This window comes from Sinohyriopsis cumingii, chromosome 4 (genome assembly GCF_028554795.1).
Source record: "Sinohyriopsis cumingii isolate HCF-2022 chromosome 4, ASM2855479v2, whole genome shotgun sequence".
NCBI classification, from domain to species: domain Eukaryota; kingdom Metazoa; phylum Mollusca; class Bivalvia; order Unionida; family Unionidae; genus Sinohyriopsis; species Sinohyriopsis cumingii.
The window spans coordinates 117,386,379-117,411,184 of record NC_142964.1 but is presented as its reverse complement, the minus strand read 5'-3'; the positions used below and the strand labels follow the sequence as shown (position 1 = coordinate 117,411,184).

General features: G+C 34.0%; 1 protein-coding gene across 1 annotated transcript in view; it reads left to right on the top strand.

Annotated features, from left to right (window-relative positions):
* LOC149801964 (alpha-1-macroglobulin-like) overlaps positions 1–24,544 on the top strand; it is a 146,424-nt gene extending 121,880 nt beyond the window's left edge. Inside the window, exons 35-40 of the mRNA XM_089956362.1 lie at positions 2,914–3,019; positions 5,150–5,284; positions 10,445–10,479; positions 12,439–12,514; positions 16,766–16,906; positions 20,811–24,544. Coding sequence (XP_089812488.1) covers positions 2,914–3,019; positions 5,150–5,284; positions 10,445–10,479; positions 12,439–12,514; positions 16,766–16,906; positions 20,811–20,974 — 657 coding nt within the window. The 3' untranslated portion in view covers positions 20,975–24,544. The remainder of the gene's footprint in view (positions 1–2,913; positions 3,020–5,149; positions 5,285–10,444; positions 10,480–12,438; positions 12,515–16,765; positions 16,907–20,810) is intronic.
* The last annotated feature ends 262 nt before the right edge of the window (positions 24,545–24,806 follow it).

Here is a 24,806-nt window from a genome sequence, read left to right as displayed (position 1 = left end):
TAAAGGCATAATGAAAGAATGGATACATTATTACGAACGAGTCGATTTCAAAGCAACACCATACAGCACTCTGTGCTCGTTACATTTCTCAAAGGACTGTTATGAGAGGGATTCTGAAAAAATGGCAGCTCAAGGATACGCAAATGCTAGGCCTAGACTAAAAGTTGGCGGTGTTCCAGACATAACGTTGAATATTTTAAATCCTGGGAAAAGTGTTAAACATGCGAGTTACAAAAATAGGCAGAAGGCCAAGTAAGTGACCACAAAATGCAACAATCAATTCACAGATCTTTTATCTACACCAGCAGTGCTAAAAATAAATCTGATAGCCAGACACCCTGGGCCCCTCTGGTTTTAGTTCTGGCCCATCCTGTATTCAAAGTGAGGTGCCCGTCAGGCTTGTCAAAACAAAAATTGTTTGCCTGAGGAAACTTTGATCGCGCTGGTGAAATGAGTAGATGTATTTTCAAGATGTTGACATACATGCCTTAACATGGCACAGTATAAATCAAATCACAAGGTGAAATTTAGATTTGAGTTTAATCAAATGGAGGCTTTGCCAAAAATAAGATTCTAAACGTGTCGTGTTTCGAGAAAACACAATTTTCAATGATCTTATTAAAATTACAAATTTATATAAAAAAAATCATTGTATACATGTAGTATGTGTAAACAGTAATCTGTAATGATTGGAACTGATATAAAACTATTCCTTGGGCAGTTTAAATAGCAGCGATTAAAAGAAAAGAGGCCAAAGTTTCACATTAAATGGCTGACAATAGAAACTGGTAGGGGGGAGAGACTATTGACCCAACCCCTAACCCCTTGCCCCAGTGTGTGAGCGCCCATGGGACGTACCTTTTCTCCATGTGATAACGCCTTATTATTCCCCCAGGACAAGCCCATTTTGCATATTCTGGTCAGCTCTGGCTAAATTGCAAAAAAGCTAAAGTTTTGATTTAAGTACGCAAGCAATAAAGCCAGTGTGACTAATGAACATACTCCTTATCCTTGCATTGATCTTGTGAAAAGGACTGCCTTTCAGACATACTTCAAAGAAACCATGTTCGACAGTGTGTGTATGTGTAAGCACCAGCAATTGATTGCCAAATAAATGATGCCTATTTTGTTGTTACTTACGATGCCATAGACTGCAGGTTTAAGTCTTAATGCATGTAACACTGTTTGCTGAACAAAATATTTATTCAGAATTAGTTCTTTAGTGCTACATATACTTCCTTGTATATTTTGTTTTATTCCTTGTAATTTAATCATGGTAATTAAACTTTACATATATGGTAGAGAAATGTCAGGCGTTAACTGACCGAGTTTCTTTGCCAGAAATGGAGATGCGATTTTGTTTGCAGAGAAAATTTCAGTGATCATTCATTTAAGCTAATTGGTGACAATTTTATTCTTTTAATTTTTTTATAATATAGTACTGTTGTAGTTGTTTAAAAACATCTGAAATTTACTTGAATAATGTTTAATTTTCACGTTCTATTTACTGAAGAAGAAAAAAAGAAAAAACTGTTGTGTGATATTAAGTATTTTTTCCAGTGCCGGATTTAGACGTGTGTGCGTGTGATTTGAATTTTTAAAGTAGATTTAACAATTTTTCAGTCATATCACTGCAGTGTGACAGTTTAGACTGTGGATTGCATATGTTATATCTATTTATAAATAGTTTGGGGTTGGGTTTTTTTCTTCTGACAAATAAAAATTGACAGACATAATGTAATAATCGAGACATCGCTGCGAAAAATTTAGAGATATTACAAGATTGGGAGGTAGATGAGGAAATACCCCCAAAATCGGGAGGTTTTTCTCCCGGCTTGAGAGTTGACAGGTATGAACTGTCCGGGCTTGTGGAATTTCAGTCAGGGCTTGAGTTTATTTAAGTCACCAGCCCGGGGCCGGTGCCTAAAAAATTTCTTTTAGCACTGACCAGTACAGTACATAAACTATTATATCAGACTGCAGATTCAAGTTTTGAATGTGCAACCCAAATGTGGTCTCCTTCCATCTGTCTCGCTCGCCAATGTTTGTTTGTATTCGAGGACTGGCTAGTATTGCGTCACAGTACCACGTGATCTGTCGTCTCATCAAAACTCGGAAAAACTCGGCAATTTACGGAATCGTATCGTCCATGCAATAAAATCACTACCCGCTTACGATATTTAATTTATAAACATGACAGTCAAATTAAAATCTGTAGAGAATTACATACGTAAAAGGAAAATTTTGATTTCTAGTCTCCTTTAAGTTCATAGTTTTCTGTCATTTTGCTTGGTTTGAATAATATTTTAAGCTTGGTTTGGTTTTCTAATTGCTAAATATGTTTCCAGTTGTGGATTGTCCTGATGCATTTCTAGATAAAAGAACACTACAACTTCCTGGGACGGGTGGATTAATTTAAACTCATAACACTTGATAACAAAGATCATGTAAGATGCCAATGAATTGCTTGTCTTTTGAGTTTCTGATGAGATGCTTAAAAGAATGCTTGTCATATGATCTGATAATACATTGTTTGTCATGTGAGCTGACAGTGAAATGTTTGTCTTGTGAGCTGCCAGTAAAATGTTTGTCATGTGAAATGCCTAAAATATGTTTGTCATGTGATCTGATAGTACAATGCTTGTCATGTAAGTTGGCAATAAAATGTATAGAACATTGCCACCTAACATAATTGTATATTCTTTTGTCATTGTTATATGTATTTAGATTGTGTGTTGCGTGTTTTTGATATTTTGTAGGCATGATACAAGTCATTAGTGTAAGGAATATAGACCTGTCATGTGATAGATTGGCTAGAAAGCATAGAGGGCAGCATTTTTTACTTGCGAAACAAATTTTGGTTTTCTTTTGTTTTCTTTCTTTATATTTTTATCATAAATTATTTCATTACAGTTTGACAGTCAAGAGAGGTGTTTTGCATTTGAGGTAGAACAGACTGATATTGTGGTAACGGATCCCAAACCTGCCCTCATCAAGGTGTATGACTACTATGAAACCAGTAAGTTTGTATTTCAAATTAAGGATAGCTGATGGTTATATATTGACACTTTATGCACAGTTCAAGAAAACATAATTACAGTGGTCTCCCTTTTTTAGTAAGGCCAGTCCTTCTTCAGGAGGAACGTGGCCTTATAATGGGGGTGTCCTTTTTGGATGGGGATCACACAGGTGTGAGAAATAACATGTAAATTATGAATGGTGTAACTCAAATTTTAATATTTAATATTTTCATTTAAAATTAGACATGTTTTGGAATCAGTGTGATAAAAACTTATTACACAAAATGCCCAATTTTTATAAAGGATGTGAACTTGTCATTTAATCGATTGGTTAGTCAGGTATCCTTTCAGATACATTTTGTAATCTGTGAGAGGGAAATCCTAGCTAAGAGACTCTTCTTTCTTGGTTTCCAGATGTCACACTGTGTGTCTTAGCATTTATCTTTGATCATCGTGATAATTTTGATGGTAATAATAGCCAGTAATGATCAAAGTGACAGAACCTAACATCAAAGAAATTACAGCATTAAGGATAGTTATATTACTTGTCTCTTTTTTTGGGTTAGTTACTTTAGTGACAAGTTGAATTCAACTTATAAATAAGGATATGAATTATGTTATAATAAAGTAGCCTTAATGGGACCAAGTTGTTTGGCCAGTTAGCACAGGGTTCTAATTATAGATAAGTTTTGTGGTATTAGAATTTGATGTGTAAATTGAATTTTACGTTTATTTTTTTAAAGAAAACCCATTATTAGGGCTGCACATTGAGATATTTTGATGCAGGAGTCTATAGCAATCACTAGTAATCAGCAAAGCTCTGCAATCGTTACACATATGTAATCAGATAGTTTTTGTTAGGTGAATAGCATATTACATATACACGAGTCTTTTTGAAGGTATCATCTTTTCAGTCCAATTTTGTATGGAGTTACTGCCCTTTTACATCAGTATTACATTTCTGCTATAGTTCAGGAATCATTTAATATATCTTGATGCAGTTTAGAGTGTGCACTGTCTGACTGACCCATATGTGCCTTTTATGGGTTTTGTCTCGTCAACTCCATTTTGGATGCGTTTGTGGCCTGTGACATTTACCTTCATATCTTCACATGGGTCATTACTTGTATCAAGTATTGCTTAGTAACCCTTACACATAATTCGATGCAGTAGGTGAAATGCTTATTACATGTAGATGTGCCTTTTAAAGGTTTTATATTTTCAGGTCCAATTTTCACGGAGCTAATACCCAATTTCCATCAATATTACATCTCCACTACTGAAACTGCTGAACTGTTCCATTACAATTTGGTGTGTACAGTAGTTTCTAGAACTGGATGCGCATCATATGGGCTGTATTTTGAACAGAGTTATGGCCTTTTACAGTTAAAATCATATGTTCACATGAAATGTTATTTGTAACCTGGCATAGCTCAGGAACCATTTAACATGTTCAGTTACAATTTGGTTTGTACATTGTTTCATAGACCTAGATGTGCTTTTTATGTGATATTTCTTGTCATTGCCATTTTGAAAAGAGTTATCACCCTTGCCAGATAACTTGATATCTTCACATGTGATGTTGCTTGTTACAAGCAAAGGTCTGCAACTCTTAAACATCTTACACATAATTGGATGTCATTTGGAAGGTCTATGTGCATTTTAAAGGTTTCATCTTTCAGCTCCAATTTTGCTAGAGTTATTGCCCGTTTCTGATACATGTCTCATATTCACTAGAGCAGCTGCAACACAAGGGAATGTTTTTAAACCTTCACATTAGCCTTCAAGTCTTCCTGTATCCTCCACAAGCATTTGATTGTAGGAAAATATTTATAGTAAATATAATACAAATTGTCGGCACATTTTGCTTTACAGGTGATGCTCAATTTATGCCATATACACATTCCTGAGGTTATATCACCAATTGAACGTAGGGTAAATGTACATACATGAACTGTACACAAGTCATACCACATGGCACCAATGATGGCATGATAACAAGCACAGTGATGCAAACTGAATGTTATTTCTTGATTAAAAATGGCATTCAAATGAAAGCATGTAAATCAGATTGACATAAAAGTCAGTGTTTAAACCATATGGCCTCAGTTAAACTTTTTACTTTGCAGAAGATTCTGTCATGATCCTGTACGACATAAAGACTACCTGCGGAACAAAGGAGGAACTCCCATTCCCCAAGCCATGGGAACCATACGACCCATTGATTGATGACTTTGTGCAAAGGAGACTGCCTATGGGAATATGTATGTCAAGTTTGAGTTTTATCATTTTTTATGTCAGAATTTGACTTGGTTATTGTCTCTGTAAAATTTCTACTCCCGTCTTTATTTGTTTCATTATAATTTTTTGCCTTTTTACATCAGTTACAACTCCCACTCCACTGAAAGATTTCTGTTTAGATTTATTTACTGTGAAAATGGTTGGATAGTGTGTTATACCCTGCTTGTTGTTTAGCAACAAACAAAGAACAACAAAAGTGAGGCCCTAAGTCTTGTGTGAGCTAATGTAAAAAGGCAAAATCATAATTTGGCAGCAATTTTGGGTGAAATTCTCCAAGAAAGATAGAAATTATTGATAACCTTGACATTGTGAGGAATGCAGTATGGAGGTGAAGTTTGCAGGTGTGACAATGAACATGACTGCCCTTGTTTGTTGCTGACATCATCCTTCCAAATTGGGCAGAGTTGAGAAGATGCAAATTAGTTTATCTTGTGTAGATCAGACTTGCCTACAAGTAAGGATCTTTTCTAATCATTCTTCTCTTAAAGAGATTAGAATGAGATTAAATATTAAATCTCGTTTTAAATGAAATTGAAATTTGATTTAAATGAAATTTGGATGAGAACAAAATTAATTGAAATAATGATTTCTTCCTGACTCTTTAATATTGTTTTCTACTTTCTGTGTATATTCCAGTATAATCCAATATGTATCACAATACTCTGACCTCTGTTGCAATGTGATGCAGTAAGAAATTCATGCAATACTCATCCCTAATGGTCATGCCATAAAAATAAGTATTTATTATATATTTCATAAGATATTGAAATATATTGATGGGAGAAAAATGTTATCTCCACAGTGTTGATACCAGCTTCATTGCTAGTTTCAATATTACTTTTGGAACTGATTTTCTTCTACCACTGACATACATTCCAACCATTTATGCTTTTGGCAAAATCATTACGCAGTTTTTCAAGGAATTACATCTTACACTTGCCTGTATATTGATTATGCTTTTATGGGACATTAAAAAATGAAAATAAAGCAATATAAAGTTGTTTTTGCCATTTATATGATCATCTCTTTAATTCCAATCATTATAAAAATTTGAGAATATTCAAACAAGACAGACTACTTAATAAGAATAGCACAGGAGTTAATTTGTCCATCATAGATCCCAATGTAGATAAGTGAGAAAGCATGCCAGTAGCTTCTCGTGGGTCGGTGGTTCTTTCCGGGGTTTTCCCATGTTCTTCCTCCACCATTAATACTGGCCGCCATATATAGCCTATCGTGTGCTGAAAAATGGCGTTAAACCCCACAACAACAACAACAACAACAACCATCATAGATCTACATGTACGTTCCTAATTTTCTATTTATAGCAACTGTGTATGACCCATTTCCATGAAGACAAATGGGTTTCTTTCATTTGAAATTTTGCCTGGCAAATTCATTATATTAATAATCAAGTTAATTAACAGACCAGTCTGTACTTTTCAAGAAAATGGTGCAAGATATTAAGCAAAACGGACTTGTACAGTTTGACTTTTGGATGAAAATTCTTAGAGCAGATGAATCTTTTATAACTTCAAAACATTTTTGATCAGAAAAAGAATATCTCTACACTGCTTTACAAAGTTGTGAAGAAGACTATGAGAGTGATGCAGTACAGTGCAGGGGCCTCGAGTGGCCGAGTGGTCTAAAGTGCTCACCGTTACGGATCACTGCCATCACCTCTGTCTGTGTGGGTTCGAGTCTAGGATTCGGCTAACGTGGGTATGTGAGAAAGCTTGCCAGTAGCTTCTCGTGGGTAGGTGGTTCTTCCTCGTGTTTTCCCGGGTTCTTCCTCCACCATTAATACTGGCCGCCATGCATAGCCTATCGTGTGCTGAAATATGGCTTTAAACCCCACCACAACAACAACAACAACAAAGCAATACAGTGCTCAGATTAAGCACTTCATCATGCTCATTGCAGAATTTGTTGACTTCATTCTGCAAAAGTTAGACATGTAGACTAATTAAAGTGAGTAACCTAAATAATTCTTCAGAGTGTTTTGTGTTTGTATTCTGGTTGTAATCCACATGGATTTTGCCCATTTTGGCCAAGTATTTTGACTTGCAGATCCAGGTTATTAATAAAAATAAATGTACATTTTTCATTCCATTTACTGTAATTATGGCATGTAGTATATTAGTTGCAATAGCATAGCCTAAATGAAGTAAGGGTACTAAATGTTAGTACTAGTAATGTATAGATACACCTTTATGCTCAGATTATGCTCTTTTGCCGCTTGTATTAGCAAAAATTACACTTATAACTCTTTTGGGTTGGCATGTATGCATTTAGGAAATATATCTTGTCTTGTGTATGTTATTTAAACCTATATTTAAGCCCATTTAAGTTTTTTTCCCTTCATCCCATCCTCTCTCACTCTCTTTTTCCCTTCCCTGTTTGGATGAACAGATCCAAAAATCTGTCAGTACTGTAGATCCTCAAGTATACATTTATGTAATCAAACAATACCAAGAACAAATGCCAAGCAACAGAAAGTAGGCTTCAACTATTAACCTTTCTATAATTAGTTTTTTCACATGAATAATGCAAAATTGTCAGTGATTGAATGTACATGACCTGTTGCTATGCGTTATTCTGTGTCAGCCATACAGTGTCATAGCTCTTTCACTTTATGACACATGGTACACACTTTTAGGAAAAAGTCTGGATTAAATACAGCAATAAAATTGCTTTTAAGTGGCAGTTTTAACTCTTGTCACAGTCATAATCATGTTTGAAAATGATGGAAAAATTGGGCATTGATGAGTGTTGATTGCAAATTGAAATTGACTGGCAGTCAGAATTTGGCTGCATCATTTGAATAGGTCTACAGACATGTCAGGAATGCAGAAATAAACAAGATAAAGTACCAAACACTTGCAGGTAACTCGGTCATTATAATCTTTTGTTAACAAATGTTACACTTTTAAATTCTTGGATATGACTGCTCTTTGATGATTCTGCATTACCCCCACTACAACAATGTCTACTATATCAATCTGCAACACACTCCCCTACACTTAGTCAAATACTTAGATAGGGAAGGGTGAATGTTAACTTGATAATCTCTCAAAGAACATGGACGAATACACAAATAATATTACATTAAATGACATATAACACTAATAATGCACACATACCCACTCATTCCCACTAACACTACCTATCATTATGATAATAAAATGATAAATGAAATAACAATAAGATTCATAGAAACTGATTAAATTGCTATTATTCAGCTCTCTCTTTTAATTGTACAGTTCTATCATGGCACTCTATTAGAAACTCACCAAAGTCAATTTTCCCATTTGTATCCTGCTTCGAATATTGGCTCCATAAATATATACAGTTTATTATATTTATTATTATATATATATGTACTTTTCAAAAATTAATATCTTAACATGGCCAAAGTTCAACACTATTCATTGTTCCAGAATTCAATACTATATCTTGCTTTCCTGCTCACATTTTTTAATCTTGTATTCACTGGCCAGAATGCTTGGCAAGGTGTCCTATATCTTTACTCCTACTCCCATTCTGAACTCGACCCTACACCAGCCAGAATGCTTGGTGGGGCCCTTCTAGTGAAGTCACACACTCCTATCAATTCTGACTGAATTATATTCCCAAAATACATAAATATATGCACGACAACTTGCTTTCTATGCAACATGGGTATCTTGAAAGAACACATGCTTTTCCTTAAAATGACAACATCAGTATTACTTAGTGTGTATATCTTGTAATCATTTTTGGTAACATGTTATGCTCAAGCTTTTAATTTGATGGGTTTTTGTGACACAATCAGTACAAAAAATGTGTTAATAAAAGTAAAAAAAATTTTCATTTTGATATGAAAACATTCATTAATTTAACAAATACACAATTTTTAAAAAGTTTCATCCTAAAATTAATCAAAAATTTCAGAACTTCATTTTATCAGTTTAGCATTGCATCCATTAATTGTGCTGGTAGTACATGCTTAGGGGACCAACCCAAAATGAGTACCAGAAAAAATTAATTGTTGATGATAAAATTGAATGAATTATATATGACAATTTTGATCTGTATGGATGAGTATTTTGATTTTGAATGATAGCAACACTGGTATTTTCCCACCTTTTTAACTATATTGTTTTTTTTTGTTGTTTTTTTTTCGAGTTTCACAATTTGTAGAGGGGGGGGGCAACTTAATATTTTCAGAGCTTAGGGCCCAGGAAGGCCTTAATCCAGTACTGAATCAAAACCATACTTCTGTTTTTAGTAAAGTCCATCTGTTTGATTAAGATTATTGTGTTTAGGTGATTTTTTTCTCCAGCTTTCATGTTCAATGAAAACATTCCAAGTTAAAATTTTCTTTAAAGTATCCTCCACCTGACCTGTTGATCATTTTGGCAGGTGATGGTGCAGTAGGGTGTTTAGCGCGTGCAGGATTTTGATGATTTTTGTGCAAAAGAGATTAATGGTGTTGAGGGGAACATTATTTGATGATAAGCCCACGATGAATGTAAACCCAATGTCATTATCTGAAAGAATTTGAAATTATTTAATGTCGAAATCTTTGATAATAAAAATTGACACATATCTTATTATGGGAAAACTACTTTAGTCAGAATGAAACAGAAAACTGTTAAACAGACAGTATGTAACCATACTGAGTCCTAGTTCCAAATATTCCACTGACTTGTATACTTTTTTGACTTGTTTTTCAATGTATTGTAATTGATAATTTTGACATGTTTTTCAAGTGTATTGTAATTTATACTTTCTGACATGTCCTTAATGTGTATGTAGGTGACATTTCTACACATCTATTCCTTTTTGTAGTAAAATGAAATTATTTGAAACACATGAATATTTTATGAATTTTAAACAGGCACTAAAGAAGGCACTCAGAAATGTACCTTAACATAGGCCTCCGTGATAAAAAGAAAGATTGTGTGCAATTCTTCATATGTAATTAGTCCTAATGCTCAAATGTATCTTCATATTGCTTGTTTGAATTGCTGGATGTTTTAATATACATCAAACAAAATAGTTATAATGAATCATAAAACGATATAGTTTATCATTTACATGGTTGACAACACTGAAGGTTCCATTTTTAATTTTTTCAGTTGAAGAGTCTGGACTAGCACCAGGATCAATTATGGTATGTAAGGGAATGGGGATGATAAGAGCTGACATTAATAGCATTTGAAATTTCATAAATTTGACATACATAGATACATTTGACATAAATCATACAAGAGAATGACTCACAAAAAAATATACATACAATTTTAAATAAATAATTCAAGAGAATGACTCGCAAAAGAATATATATACATTCAGTGTAAATCATATTGGAGAATGACTCACAAGAGAAGATACATTTGACATAAATCATACAAGAGAATGACTCTCTAAAGCATATATATAGTTGTTGTAGGGTTTAATGCCATTTTTCAGCACAAGATAGGTTATACATGGTGGTGAGTATAAATGGTGGAGGAAGAACCCAGGGAAAACTCTGGAAAAAACCACCAGCCCACAAGAAGCTACTGGTATGCTTTCTCACATAGCCACATCAGCCAAATCCGAGACTCAGACCCATGCAACAGAGGTGATATGGCAGTGATTGTAAACAGTGAATGTTTTAGACCACTCAGCCACACTGGGCCCCAAGAATATATATATATATACATTTGATATCAATCATACAAGAGAATGACTCTCAAAAGAATATACATACGTTAGGGTCAAAGTGTCAGTATTAATTCACCTGCAGAGTTTGGAATCAGAAACTAACTTGCATTAAAATGTTGACTTTATATTATTATAAAATAAAATGTTTTAAATATAGATTAAATGTAGCAACCATGAAAAATACTTGAATTTGATTGTCTGCCTTCAAAACTTCCTGGAATTTATTAACAAAGTCCTTGAATTTTTCCCAAAATTCCTTGAGTTTATATTAGAGAATACAAAACAATAACAAAACTGAATAAAATAAATCACTTTGAAAATTCATAATTGTTCTTATTTACATACTTCCCCCTTTCTAAAATAAATATTTAAAATTGGTTAAAATTGTGTAAATCAAATGACACATGGCATAGGTAGTTACCAGATGGTGTAGTGTCTGTTTGTACTATTGTTGTACTAATTTTATACCATTCTTCAGTATTCATGTCTATATATGCAGTGGTAAATAAAGTAACATACTGAGAGCGTTCAGTTTCCATAACAAAAAATGATCCTTTAAAACTCATTGTGAAGCCCTTGAAAAACAACTTTCTTGAGATGTATGTACCATGATGGCCATAAAGTTTATCTCATCGGTATTGCAGTGAAACCCCCCCCCCACTTGAATACTTCATGATAATTAAAAGAATAATGGTAGCACTTATCAGTGTTATGGTTTTTTAAAAGTAGGCAGCTGATAGAATTTGCTTTTTATTGTTATGCTTTTGCAAATTTTTTGTTTAAAAAAATAAATTTTCAGATATATCATGTATGAAACTTGTCTCTCATTTCTCCTAATTCCATAAATTTTACAACCTATTAAAACCTGATAAAAACACTGATTGGTACAGAGTATTAGATTGTTAAACTTAAAATACTTGTGACTGTGAAGCATGCCTGATATTTACCTGACTAGTGGGTATTTGTATGTACATTTATATGTGCATATATTTGTGTGTGTGTTGAACAAGTTTCTGTAATTTTGTGTGTATTTATGTGCCTTTCTATTGTCTGTGAATGTAGGTGTGCAAGTTCCTGTAATTTTGTGTGTTCCTGTATGTATCTTTTGCTTGTGTGTACAGGTTCCTGTAATTCTGTGTTCATATGTGTGTATCTTTTGCTTATGTGTGTATGTGTGTACAAGTGTGTAATTTTGTGTGTATTTATATGTATCTTTTGCAATGTCTTATGTCTATTTATGTATGTATTATTTTTTTTTGCTTGCATTTTTATGTGTGACTAATTTGGTTGAAAATGAAAACAATTATGCTCAGAAATTTCATGAAAAGCTGGCATTAACATTTTTTAATGAAAAACTATTAATTTTTATATGATAAAAAAATTACTTAATAATTTAAGAGTTTGCATCTTGCATTTTTTTCAGACTTGTCCTAACTGTACCAGTGTGATTGAAGTAAACAGCAAAGACTTCAAGAAGATGGTGTGCCAGGCGGAAGCAGGTGAAATAGAGATATTTTTGATACTGGAGTCCAAGTAACATAGGTCATTTAGGGTCATGGTACCATCTTTTTCAGCCATAGCTGTCATTTTTCTGAATTTTATTGCATATACCTTTAAATTGTGATTATTCAGTTTATTTTTCTGCTCATTGATGTCCATATTTCCTACAAGATCATTATAAATCCACCCCACGAAATAATGGAACAAAATCAGTGTTAAAGTAAGTGAACAATTTTAGACAAAGCCAGCTAAAAAGGTGTGATCTGTTGTAAACCAGATTGACTGTCATGCACAGTGATGTCACAGTTTCAGTCATACCCACTTGCAAAGTCCTGCATACAAATTTGTTTATGTCGACATCAAGATAAAAATAAATGTATATATTGATAGAGGCCCTTGGTCCCAACTTGAACAAATCCTTTTTTTCTCGTAATTTATGTCAATAAGTTGCAAGTTCCAACCCATACTTTGTACTACCATTATTTGATGGTGCTGCCAGGCTTTAATGTTGCTGTTGCATTGACAATGGGCATTTGTTTGGTCCTCCAAAGTTTGCCTTTCATGGTGAATTCAGTAATGCATACACCCATCATCATAGCAGGCCAGGTACAATCTTCATTATAAATAATGCACCCTTCATCAAAGGAAGTCATTATCACAGAACAAAAATAAAAACAATGTGTATTTACATGTTTTCCAATTGGACATGACTGATACATCAATTTTTTAATGTGTGAGCTACACTCGAATTCATGATTCTTTCATATGTATGTACAGTATTTAATGCTTTAAGGATTGTATTACAATGAGGTAACACAGATGTAGGTTGTCATTATACAAGTGTATTTCAGACTGGTTATTTTCATTTAATCCATTTTCTCAAAGTGTAAATCCTACTGAGTAATGATAGGTCACCCATTACAGATGAATTTCACTTGGATGTTTTTTAAATTTTAAATTTTTTTTATTCCCCTCCCCCCCCCCTCAAAAACACTTGATATTACCTCAGGTTCAAGGATGTTGAGATAAATGGGTAGTACTGTACTACCTGGATCTGGTAATGGTCAGAACTTGCATGCTCTTTTTTTTGGACCCATTTGTCATTGTAAAAATCCACAGTGGTTGAAAGTGTTCATCTTGGCAGTCATGAATGAATATAGTTTTGTAAAACTATTCATATCAGATTTTAGAGGAACAAATGATATACACTATAGTACAGTATACTGCTTAATGTATACTTCTGTCCCTGCCCACATCTTGATATACACTATAGTACAGTATACTGCTTACTGTATACTTCTGTCCCTCCCCACATCTTGATATACACTATAGTACAGTATACTGCTTACTGTATACTTGTGTCCCTGCCTACATCTTGACATACATTATTGTACAGTATACAGGTATCCACCAACTTATGTGATTTTGACTTGTGCGAATTTTGTGTTAGCACGATTTTATGCAAATTATTTTTCAAATTTTATTCATAAATGGCTAAAATGAATGGTGTTAAAGTTAATTTAATTTTGTATTTGACAATGAAAATTAAAGGCAGTGAAACCAAAAATTTTAATTATGCTACCACTCTTGGGAATGCAACTTTTGCACACATTGTGGGTTAGCTATACTAACCTCCATATAATTGTCCCAGCCTACATGGTGATGTACACTGTTGTACAGTATACTGCTAACCTCCATATAATTCTGTCCAAGCCTACATGGTGATGTACACTATTGTACAGTATACAGCTAACCCCTATTTAATTCTGTCTCAGCCTACTTGGTGACATACACTATTGTACAGTATACAGTTAACCTCCATATAATTCTGTCCCAGCCTTCATGGTGATGTACACTATTGTACAGTATACAACTAATCTCCATATAATTCTGTCCCAACCTGCATGGTGATGTACAGTATACAGCTAACCTCCATATAATTCCATCCCAGCCTACATTGTGATGTACACTATTGCACATTATACAGCTAACCTCTATAATTCTGTAACAGCCTACATGGTGATGTACACTATTGTACAGTATACAGCTAACCTCCATATAATTCTGTCCCTCTTAAAATATAGACACTGCCTTGGATCTCAATAAATTGTTGACTTGTTTCTACATCATTTATTTAACTTGTTCATAGTTCTTGTTTGTTGAGAACCAAATTTAATGTGGTTTTGGGTTGTATAATATCTTATGTTTGTGTTTTTGTGTACAGTTATAACAGCTTTGTCAGCCAGTAATAGCAAATACTTGTGAGGGACTTCACACCTGATTAGCATGCTCCATAGGAATACCATCTATAAATGAGCAGTTATAGCAAATACTTGTAAGGGACTTCACACCTGATGAGCATGCTCCATAGGAACAGCATCTGCACATGAGTAGTTGTAGCAAATACTTGTAAGGGACTTCACACCTGCTGAGCATGATCCATAGGAACAGCATCTGTACATGAGCAATTATAGCAAATACTTGTTAGAGACTTCACACCTAATGAGCATGCTCCATAGGAACACCATCTATAAATGAGCAGTTATTGCAAATACTTGTTAGGGACTTCAAACCTGCTGAGCATGCTCCACAGGAACAGCATCTGTACATGAGCAGTTATAGCAAATATTTGTTAGGGACTTCACACTTGCTGAGCATACTCCATGCCAACAGTATCTGTACATCAGCAGTTATAACAAGTTCTAGTGAAAAGATTTAGTATTTTCCTCACCTCAACAGCCATACTTGAAATTGCTCCAGGTTTAACCCTTAACCTCTTGACCACCTAATCTTAAACCTGAAATTCACATCAGAAATCTCCTGGCAACTGTATAAAATCATTTTTCATCTATAAAAGTAAAACTTCCAAGCAAAAATTATTTCCATTATTCAAATTGACTCTTGAGGTACGCTTTAACATCAGAGTCTTGTCTGATCTTGTCTGAATCTGCTGTCTAATTAACCTTGACAGTAGACTTTTTTCCCCTCCAAGACTGAATTTTTTTCTAAAAAAATGCTGACAATTATTCCCAACATGTGCATAAGGTTTTCTTTGATTGGATCAAATCATTTTGACCATTGTTTCATTTTTTTGTGATGATTTGCAAAAAAATTTCATCCCAACAATTTATCAGCATAAGTATGAAGAGATAATATATGTCAGGTATGAACATTATTGTGTTCGTGCCTGTAAGGAATCATACACTTCTTTTATTTTAAAGATATAACAACGTCTATTCTGCTTTATTAAAAACAATTTGAAAAGTTATAATTAAATATTTTCTGCAGATATTTGCTTCAACTATAAATATTAATAAGTTTTTAGAAGAAAATATCTTGTCTTTATCTTATCTTTTATAGGTATATATATGATAAAAATTATATAATTTAGGGGACAGTTTTAGTGTCTGAGGATGTTAATGGTCATTTTGCCATTAATGATTTAGCTTTATTGCCAGTAGTCTTGGTAAAACATACCTTTGCAGCAAAAAGACCAACATTAAAATCACCTAATTGTTACCCCTATTGTAAGACATTTTTTAATATTTTGTCACAAAATAGGCAAAACATTACATTCTTAAAGTCTTTCAAGCTCCTGACAGCTCGTATTTGTTCAGAATATATCATTGCCTGAATACTGATTAGACCCCAGGGTAATTGAAACAAAGTTGGTACATTATCTTTGCGCATTAATACACTAGTACATTAACTGGATCCTATTTTATCCATTATCACAGATTGAAATCTAATGTAATGTATAAACAACAAGACTGTAAAGCAGTTCAGATGCATTTCATTGTGATATTATTAATACATTGTGACATCTCTTGCATGCTACTTTTTAACCTCATCTGCTCTGTCTCTCCAAGTAAAGAATTCCTGACATTTTCCTACCACATATTAGGTAAAATCTTCGCATTCTGCACTAAAGCCATTTTGAAAAAAGACCTCAGAAAAAAAATGCAGTTTGAATTGAGTGTGATGCGGCAATCAAGCATATGGTTTTCTCCTTGTGTCATTTTATCACCAAATTTACATCATTGTATTATCGTTTGTAAAGGAGATAACCAACAGTAAGAAGCATGGAGGTCATGATGTCACAAAGAGAGGCATGATGTCATAATTGAATTAAAGTTTCAGACTAAATCTCGTGCATTTTACTGCTGCAGATTGAGACAGTTGACCAATCAAAAAGCACATTACTTTGATATATGTGGGAATACACTTTGATACTCTTGTTTTGTTTGCAGTATACAAGGCCTCGGTGGGACGAAAAGGAAAATATTCTATCAAGGTCCATTCCAACATAAAGAAGGGAAAGAAAGTTCTGAATTCATTTGTGAACCCGGTTATGAACACTGATTGTCAGTGCTCACTACTGGGTGAGAAAGGTATGCCTGCATAAATATTCTGACTTTGTAATTATTTCTGAATTCTGTCATGAATTTATGGGGGTGCTATACAGATATTATGAACATCTGAGAGAGTGACAGGTGTTAGGTGGAGTTGTTTACGTTTGCAACATGCACATTGGAGAGAATATTAGCATACCTCTATGTTACTTTCATGTACTGTTGCTGAAATTTCTTTGGATATTGTACTTGTGGAAATTGTACATGATCTAAGGGCACATCTAACCAAAATGACTGCTCCCATGTGCTCAAAAACAGAGTCTGAATTAGTATAAAGTACACAATCTTTAGCAGTTATTAAAATAGGAAAATATAGAAATCTTCAGTGATTGTCAACAGACATGATTCTTCTCCATTTTAAAGCGGAATTCCGCTTTTCTCAAGACTTGAATCAGATTTTTCTTGATACAGTCCATTTTTTTTATGTCATCTCCGATCTGGTTTTTCAAAAACGGTCTGTCTGCTCCCATTCCACAACGACCCTTGTAAATTATTCATTTCATATATTAGTTAGCACATGACTCTTGTAAAGAGTATTCTGATTAGTCAAAGGTTTAAATTCATCCACTGAATCTTCATGTAATTGAAACTGATGGCAATGGAAAGAAGAAGCATGCTTGCTAAACATGGTGTCCCGAGTTGTTGAGAGACCATGACAAGAAAAGTTTAGATAAAGGTTTAAAAAACACACGGAAATGGGAATGGCTGGAGTGAAAATTTGACGGAAATTTAGTTGGTCAGTTTATTAAAAAAACTGTACGCTAAATGACTGGCATTTTGTGACCTCTTCAATAAAGATCTGAATTATGGTAATTGTGGTTGGAAGAATTTGGAACAGCACCTGCAAAAGAAGCTGCATATGGAAAAAATGAAGCTCAGAAGGCATCTGGAAAAAGTACAGTTGTTTACTATAAGAAGAAAGATTTCTTGCATGAGAGAACAGATGTAGCCCTCTGTCAGAATATGTGCACTGCATGTCACCAAGCTCCAGCTTGAAAGGAAAAAGACTCTCATTGAGAAGGTAAAGAAACAATTACACATTGAGCCAAAAAAGTCAGTGGTGATAAAAAGGAAGGCTAAAGAAATCTTTGCCAAAGCAGCAAAAAGAGTTCAACTGGCATATCAACAGGTTGTGTCAATTGGAGAAAAAGACAAGTGAATCTATGGGATTATTTGATGTACTTGGGTGTTTATTTTACAGATTTGTTATGAAATGAGAGAAGTATGATATATTGTCTGCAAAAATTGAGAAATTATTGGACCTAATTACAATGTGAACACTGACATGCACATGAAATAACTTCAACATCAATAGTATTGGAGAACAAATTCATGTGACAATTAATATTGTGAAATTATTGAACTTAAGTTGAACATTTTTGGTTAGTTTATTAGTTTTTCAAATGATTATTTTGGTTTATTTTATTTTTGCACCAGGAGCAGTTTTTTATGAGTGTAAAATGCATATTTGGATATGGGATTTTGGACCCCTGGATCGCCAGATAAGGGGTGATGCCCTTCAAGACCCTGTTGGGGGGAAGACCCCCAAACCCCCCTTACAAAATTTTTCAGCTTTTTTTTTATGGAAGACCAAAATCATGTCTGTTGACATCCAGATGTAAATTGGCTCCATAGGTTTTATATTTTGGAAGGCCCATGTGGTCTGAATGAGTGTCATACTGAAAACATTAAATTGCCAGTATATCTTTTTCTTTGTGTATTTTAGAAGAGAATGATCTTCAGCCTGTTCAGATTTGATAAATTTATAAACAATCCTCAGGCTAGAAAAATTAAACTTTTTACTTGCCCACCAGACAAGTAAAAGCAGATTTACATCTCCAGCATGCAAATCAGTATACCCAGCAATAAATCTTTCTTTATATAATGGCTTTTAAGTGATTTAAAATTTCACTTTGTATTTTAAGGATTTTACCATATTTTCGCATTTATCTTTCTTTTCATGCTTTGGATACCTAAACTCACTTTTAATTACATGATCAAATAAACATTCTCACACCTTTAATTATATGATCAAATAAATATTCTCTCACCTTAGATAATTACAGATGATGATTCTCTCACCTTTAATTACATAATCATTCAGAATATTCTCATTTTCATTAATTGATTAAGCTGTAAAGCATTGATCATCAGAATTGCTTGAGGGTACTTACTTTTCTTAGGTAAGAATGTTTGACAGAAAGCATGTTCTCTTTCAGTCCAAATATTTCCTGACTAGTGAACAGTTTCCATTTCAGGACATCCAGTACACGCAGATTTCTATAAAAAAATTTTTTATGGCAAATAATCATTCATTGGGTATCAAAATGTGTTACATTTTTAGGGCCACAATCATATCTGTTCCATCCATCCATTAACAGTATGGCTTCTGCAGGGTTACCTGGAATTGATGGATTTTGATCACTTTGGTGTTCAGATTAAATAATGTATCGATAAGAGTTCAAAAGAGTTTGAATTTCCAGCCTTCTCTTGGATCAAGGATTTGTTATGGCCCTTGATTGCCTATCCCCCAAAACTTTCATTTCTGCAACTCAAATTTCCCTAGGTTTGTAGGACTTAAAACAAATTTAGGATGCAGCTCTACGAATTTGATTTCTAACATTGCCTATCCCACAGACTTTCAGTTCCATAACTTAACTTTTCTTGATTTGATTAACTTAAACAAAACTTTCTTAAAGATTCAGTTATGTACTGAATGAGTTTGATTTTGCACCTTACATTACATCAGTTGCAGGAGTTCTGTCCCCTGCTTGCCCATCCTACTCATTTGGGTTTTGACAACATAACATTAACAAGGTTGGTTGAATTTCAACCAGATTTTGTAAGCAGCTGTATATTGATACAACCTTGATTGTGTGTTCCATGATATAATTAGGAGGAGTTATGGCCCCTAAAATCCAATCTTTCAGAATTTAGTTTTTGCAATATAACTTTACCAAGGTTTGTTAATTTGTACCAGATTTACATTGATGATAGTTTGAACGTAATTTAAAGCATTCCAGCATTTACAGGAGTTATGCTGACAGATTGTTTGTCCTCATCACTTAGGTTTTCACAGCGTAACATTTTACCAAGTTGGTTTTCAACCAAGTCTGGGATGCAGATTTATATTGATGAGATCTTGTATGAATTTCATTTCCATTATTCCTGAACATGATTTACAGAGGTTATGCCCCCTTATGGCTTGTTTTCTTTACATGAGTTTCTGCACCATTATGTTACCAGTATTTGTTTGATTTTAACCAGGCTGAGCATGTAGCTTTATACTGTTGAGATCTCAAATGAATTTATTTGTGAACATTCCGCATAACCATTTAGAAGTGTTTTGGTCCCTGACTGCACATACTTTTTTAAAATTTCCACAGCATATTTTGGATTTCAGCTAGATTTATCTTGGAATTTATATTGATGAGCCCTTGAATGAGCTCAATTTCAGCATTACATGTTTTCATATAAAGGAGTTGTGTCCCCTTATTTGCCAGTTTGACTTACTATTGCTTCCCAAAACAAGTTCTTATAATTAAGGCCTCACTAAGCAAAACTGTAGTGATTAAGACCCTTTTTGTTGCACCCAGTAGCTCTGGGTGACTATCATATTTTATTTTGCAGATTTTTCAACAGGGTGCTGTAGTGTAAGTGGTTTATAAAATGTTCATGACATATTTGTCTGCATTTGAGAATGTTAATTGATGAGGAAGGTGACTGTACCCATTATGATCATGATGGTAAGAATGATTTTGAGGAGGAGGAAGATTATGAGAGATGAGGAGGAGACAAAGGAGAGTAAAGATTGTGATTATGATGCTGATAATGTGATAATGGTGATAACATGTTCATGTTTATGATGATGATTTAATTTCAGATCAAAAGGCATTTATTCTGACATCTCCATCATTGCTGGATACTGAGGCAAAGGAATTAACCCTGGATGCTCGCAGTACTCTCATTCCATGGTCAAGTTCGATAGAGAAATCTATCCATATGCAGATGAAACAATCCAGTACCTGTGAAAAACTGCTGTCTTAAGAATTGTGATTTACCTCCATACATACTTCCTGTACTGACTTATAAGTTGTATCTATCTACAAACTGCATTGATCCTGATCTGCCATCACATAATGTACCAGTAAATTTTTTCCATGCATTTTGTTAGGAATATTCAGTTGACCAAACAACATATACTCTGATCTGGCAGCAAATTATGTAACAACAGGTCAGGGTCTGTGTTGTTTGTAGCTGGACCTGATTTATAAGTGAGTAGATAGAGTAGTACCCTGAAACATGTTTAAAACAAACTAGTTATGTAAATTGTCATTTATATCAAAAAGCAAATAACACTTCAAATATTTGCTTAATCTTTGTTCAGTGCAACTTCCCATATTGATAATGACTTTTCAGCAGCCACTTGTCCTTTTAAGTGATCTTTCATTTCTTTTTAATTGTACCTCCCATTACGGCCATAACATTTCCATGCTTTTGGTGGTTATCTAAAATAAATGGACCAGATACGCCCCTGATCATGTCATACTGTCAGTGAAAGACATGTTGCTTTTAAAAAAAATATCAGGTTTCAAAAAAATTATTTATTAACTTATGGCGTGTGGGGAGAGAAAAGGACCTGACAATTATTTTGAAGCAGGATGCTTGTTTTCTGCATCTGAAGATAATTTTTTAAAACTATTAAAATGGAATGGATATATATGTATAAGAGAAAGAATATTTGTAAAGTTATCTAGGGGCAGAAAATTATTTTCAAAACATCCCAGGCCTTTCTCCCCTCTTTGAAACTTAACTGGTCAGTTCCTGGTTATGACTGCATGTGCATATACAATCATATAAAAACATGTACATACTTGTGTACAAGTTGGCTCCAGTTGAAAACAGATTAGATCCAGATCAATGCAGTTTGTTAGGACTAATCATTAGAACAAATAATATAGACTGATCTGCTGTTGTACTGTGTGATGGCAGATCACATTTTGTTTTTTGGTGAGTATATATGGTGTATTTCATATATCGTTCCATTGAGTAAATATTGTGGTTTATATTTCTTTTCACTGGATTCTTTTTTCTAAATAGTTTCTTTGCTTAGCTTATCTTGTTGTAGAAATCTTGTTGATACTTTGAAAAATTATCTCATAAATCGTACTATTCTTTGAAGTAATAAAATAATGTGTAAATAAATGGAATATTATCAACCAGAAGAAATAAACCATATGTACTTGTAATTCAGTTCTAATTGCAAACAACATGGACTCTGATCTGTCACTGTATAATATGCCAGCAGATCAGGGGCTGTGTTTGTTCTACTGATTAGTCCAAATAAACTGCATGGATCCTGATCTATCGGAGCAATATGAGATAGCAGCACTGGGTCTGTAAGTTTGCTGTTTGATCTGAATTGTACATGACTGGTATTTGGAATGTAGAACCTGTAATCATTTTGTTTAATAAGAACAAGTAATTGCTTTTCAAAAAGAATTTGAAATATTTTTCTCACCAAACAAAGTTGATTGTAATTTCAGGCTAAAATGTGATCTTCATTGTGCACGTGTTTTTGTCAGTTTTCTTGAAAAATCTATGAGCCGACTTTATAGAATTAGAAATCCTGGTATGAATTGATAGACATGCTCATTATATTTGTAGATTCTTTCAAAGTTGAGTCACATGCAAGCTTGTTTGTTAGATATGGGTGCATTGTAAATGAATAGTTTTAAACTCGCTTGGCCATAAAGCCAGAAGAGATGGTACGGCCCAGTGTCAGTCAGTTGTATAGCCACCATGGAAAGCACTGCCATGTTACTTAAAATTACAGGAACCATGATGTCACAATCTCCACATTTGTATAGCCATCATGGAAGCACTGCCATGTTATTTAACATCACAAGAACCTTGATGTCACAATCTCCACATTTGTATAGCCACCATGGAACCAAGATGTTGCAATCTCAACATTTTATAGCCACCATGGAAAGCACTACCATGTTACTTAATAACACAATAATCATATTAGTTTCAACAGTTGTATAGCCATTATGAAAAACATTGCCATGTTACCTTGTATCACAGGAATTGATATGTTAGTTTCAACATTTGTATTGCCACTGTGGAAAGCACTGCCACGTTACCTTGTATCAAAGCATCCATGATGTTAAATTCTTGTCACTTATGTTTGCAAACTGGATTTAAAATAATTAGTTAGAATTTTATTTCTAAGATTAGCTGTATATCTTGCATGTAGGATTCATTGCAGCATTTATTAAGTGTTCAGTCCAATATAAAGTGTTCAGTCATATTCCATGCAGAGGTTCATAATCACATACTATGGGGTCATCCATTTAGTACGTGTGCAAAAATCTGACAAAGCTTGATCCCCCCCCCCCCCCGTACACTGCATACCTTTTTACACACACCCCACCTGTGTACGTATGCTTGACACACCCCCCCCCCCCCGTTCTATAGAATGGCCTATGGCCTATATTTAATCCACACAGAAACGAACAAGGATTAATAATATTAATGTGATTTATAAAACAGATAGTCCATTGACGTTGAATGTCTGGCTGCATCAAAGAAATAAGCTGTGTAACTTTATCAAATTTGTCTAGTGTCGGCTAAAATTCAAATGCCGACTGAACCCAGTTGAACAGGTTATGTATTACACAAATTATTATCAAGGTTTCACCCCACCCACACCCGTTTCCTATGTGTACATACATTATCAGTAGACCCCCCTCACATACACAAGCGTATGCATTTTGTTAACCCAACCCCCCCCCCGCCCTCCATGCATATGTACTAAATGGACAGCCACTATGTAGTGTTCTGTTGTTCATTATGTTGGTGATTAATCATACATCTATCCATGCATTCAGTTTCATCTTCAGTCATGTTCTGTTTAAGGAAAATGTTTTATTTACTCATTAGATAAGCAATAGATAATGTACAGGAGATACAAAATGTAATAAATGTGTTTACTGGTAAGCTGAATTATTGATAATTTTTGTACCAACCATATAAAGAGAATGTCCTTAATTTTGGGACTAATCCTTAAAAAATGTAGACATGTAGGTTATTAAGTCTGCAGTGTGCTATGTGATAATACACACAGGTTATTAAGTTGACATTGTGCTATGTGATAATACACATAGTTTATTAAGTCTACATTGCTATGTGATAATACATATAGGTTATTAAGTTGACAATGTGCACAGTGTTCAGATATTCTTTTTGTACTCTAATTTAGAAGCTGATTAATTTTGTAATACCATTCAATAATGAAAACAAACTTGTTAGGTTACATTTAAGTTTCTTAAGATAATTTCTGTAAATTCCATGCTTTTGCAGTGCAGCAGTATGTACTGTACTTGTGATGATGACATGTTTTGATAAACCTTATCATTTTGCAGCAGTATGTACTGTACTTGTAATGACGACATGTTTTTAATGACTTTATCAGTTTGCAGCAGTATGTACTGTACTTGTCATGATGACGTTTTTATAGACTTTATCATTTTGCAGCAGTATATACTGTACTTATAATGATGGCATGTTTTTATAGACTTTATCATTTTGAATAAAAATGTTAAACTTTAACTCTGTGGATTTTTTTTTACCATCATTGATTCAGATTCTCACTTCTTATGGGACCTGAATTTGTAAATTCCCATAAATAAAATCATATTTACATTTACATTTACTCCAGCCTCAAGAATCTCACTTTGTCTATCCTCCTTGTATGGGCAATAACTTCTGTACTATTTTACATGTTCACATCAAACTTGCACTGTATGTGTAGGTTAGATGAACATGTGACATGTACCAAAAGTGGCTTGTTGAAACATGTACTTTATGGTGT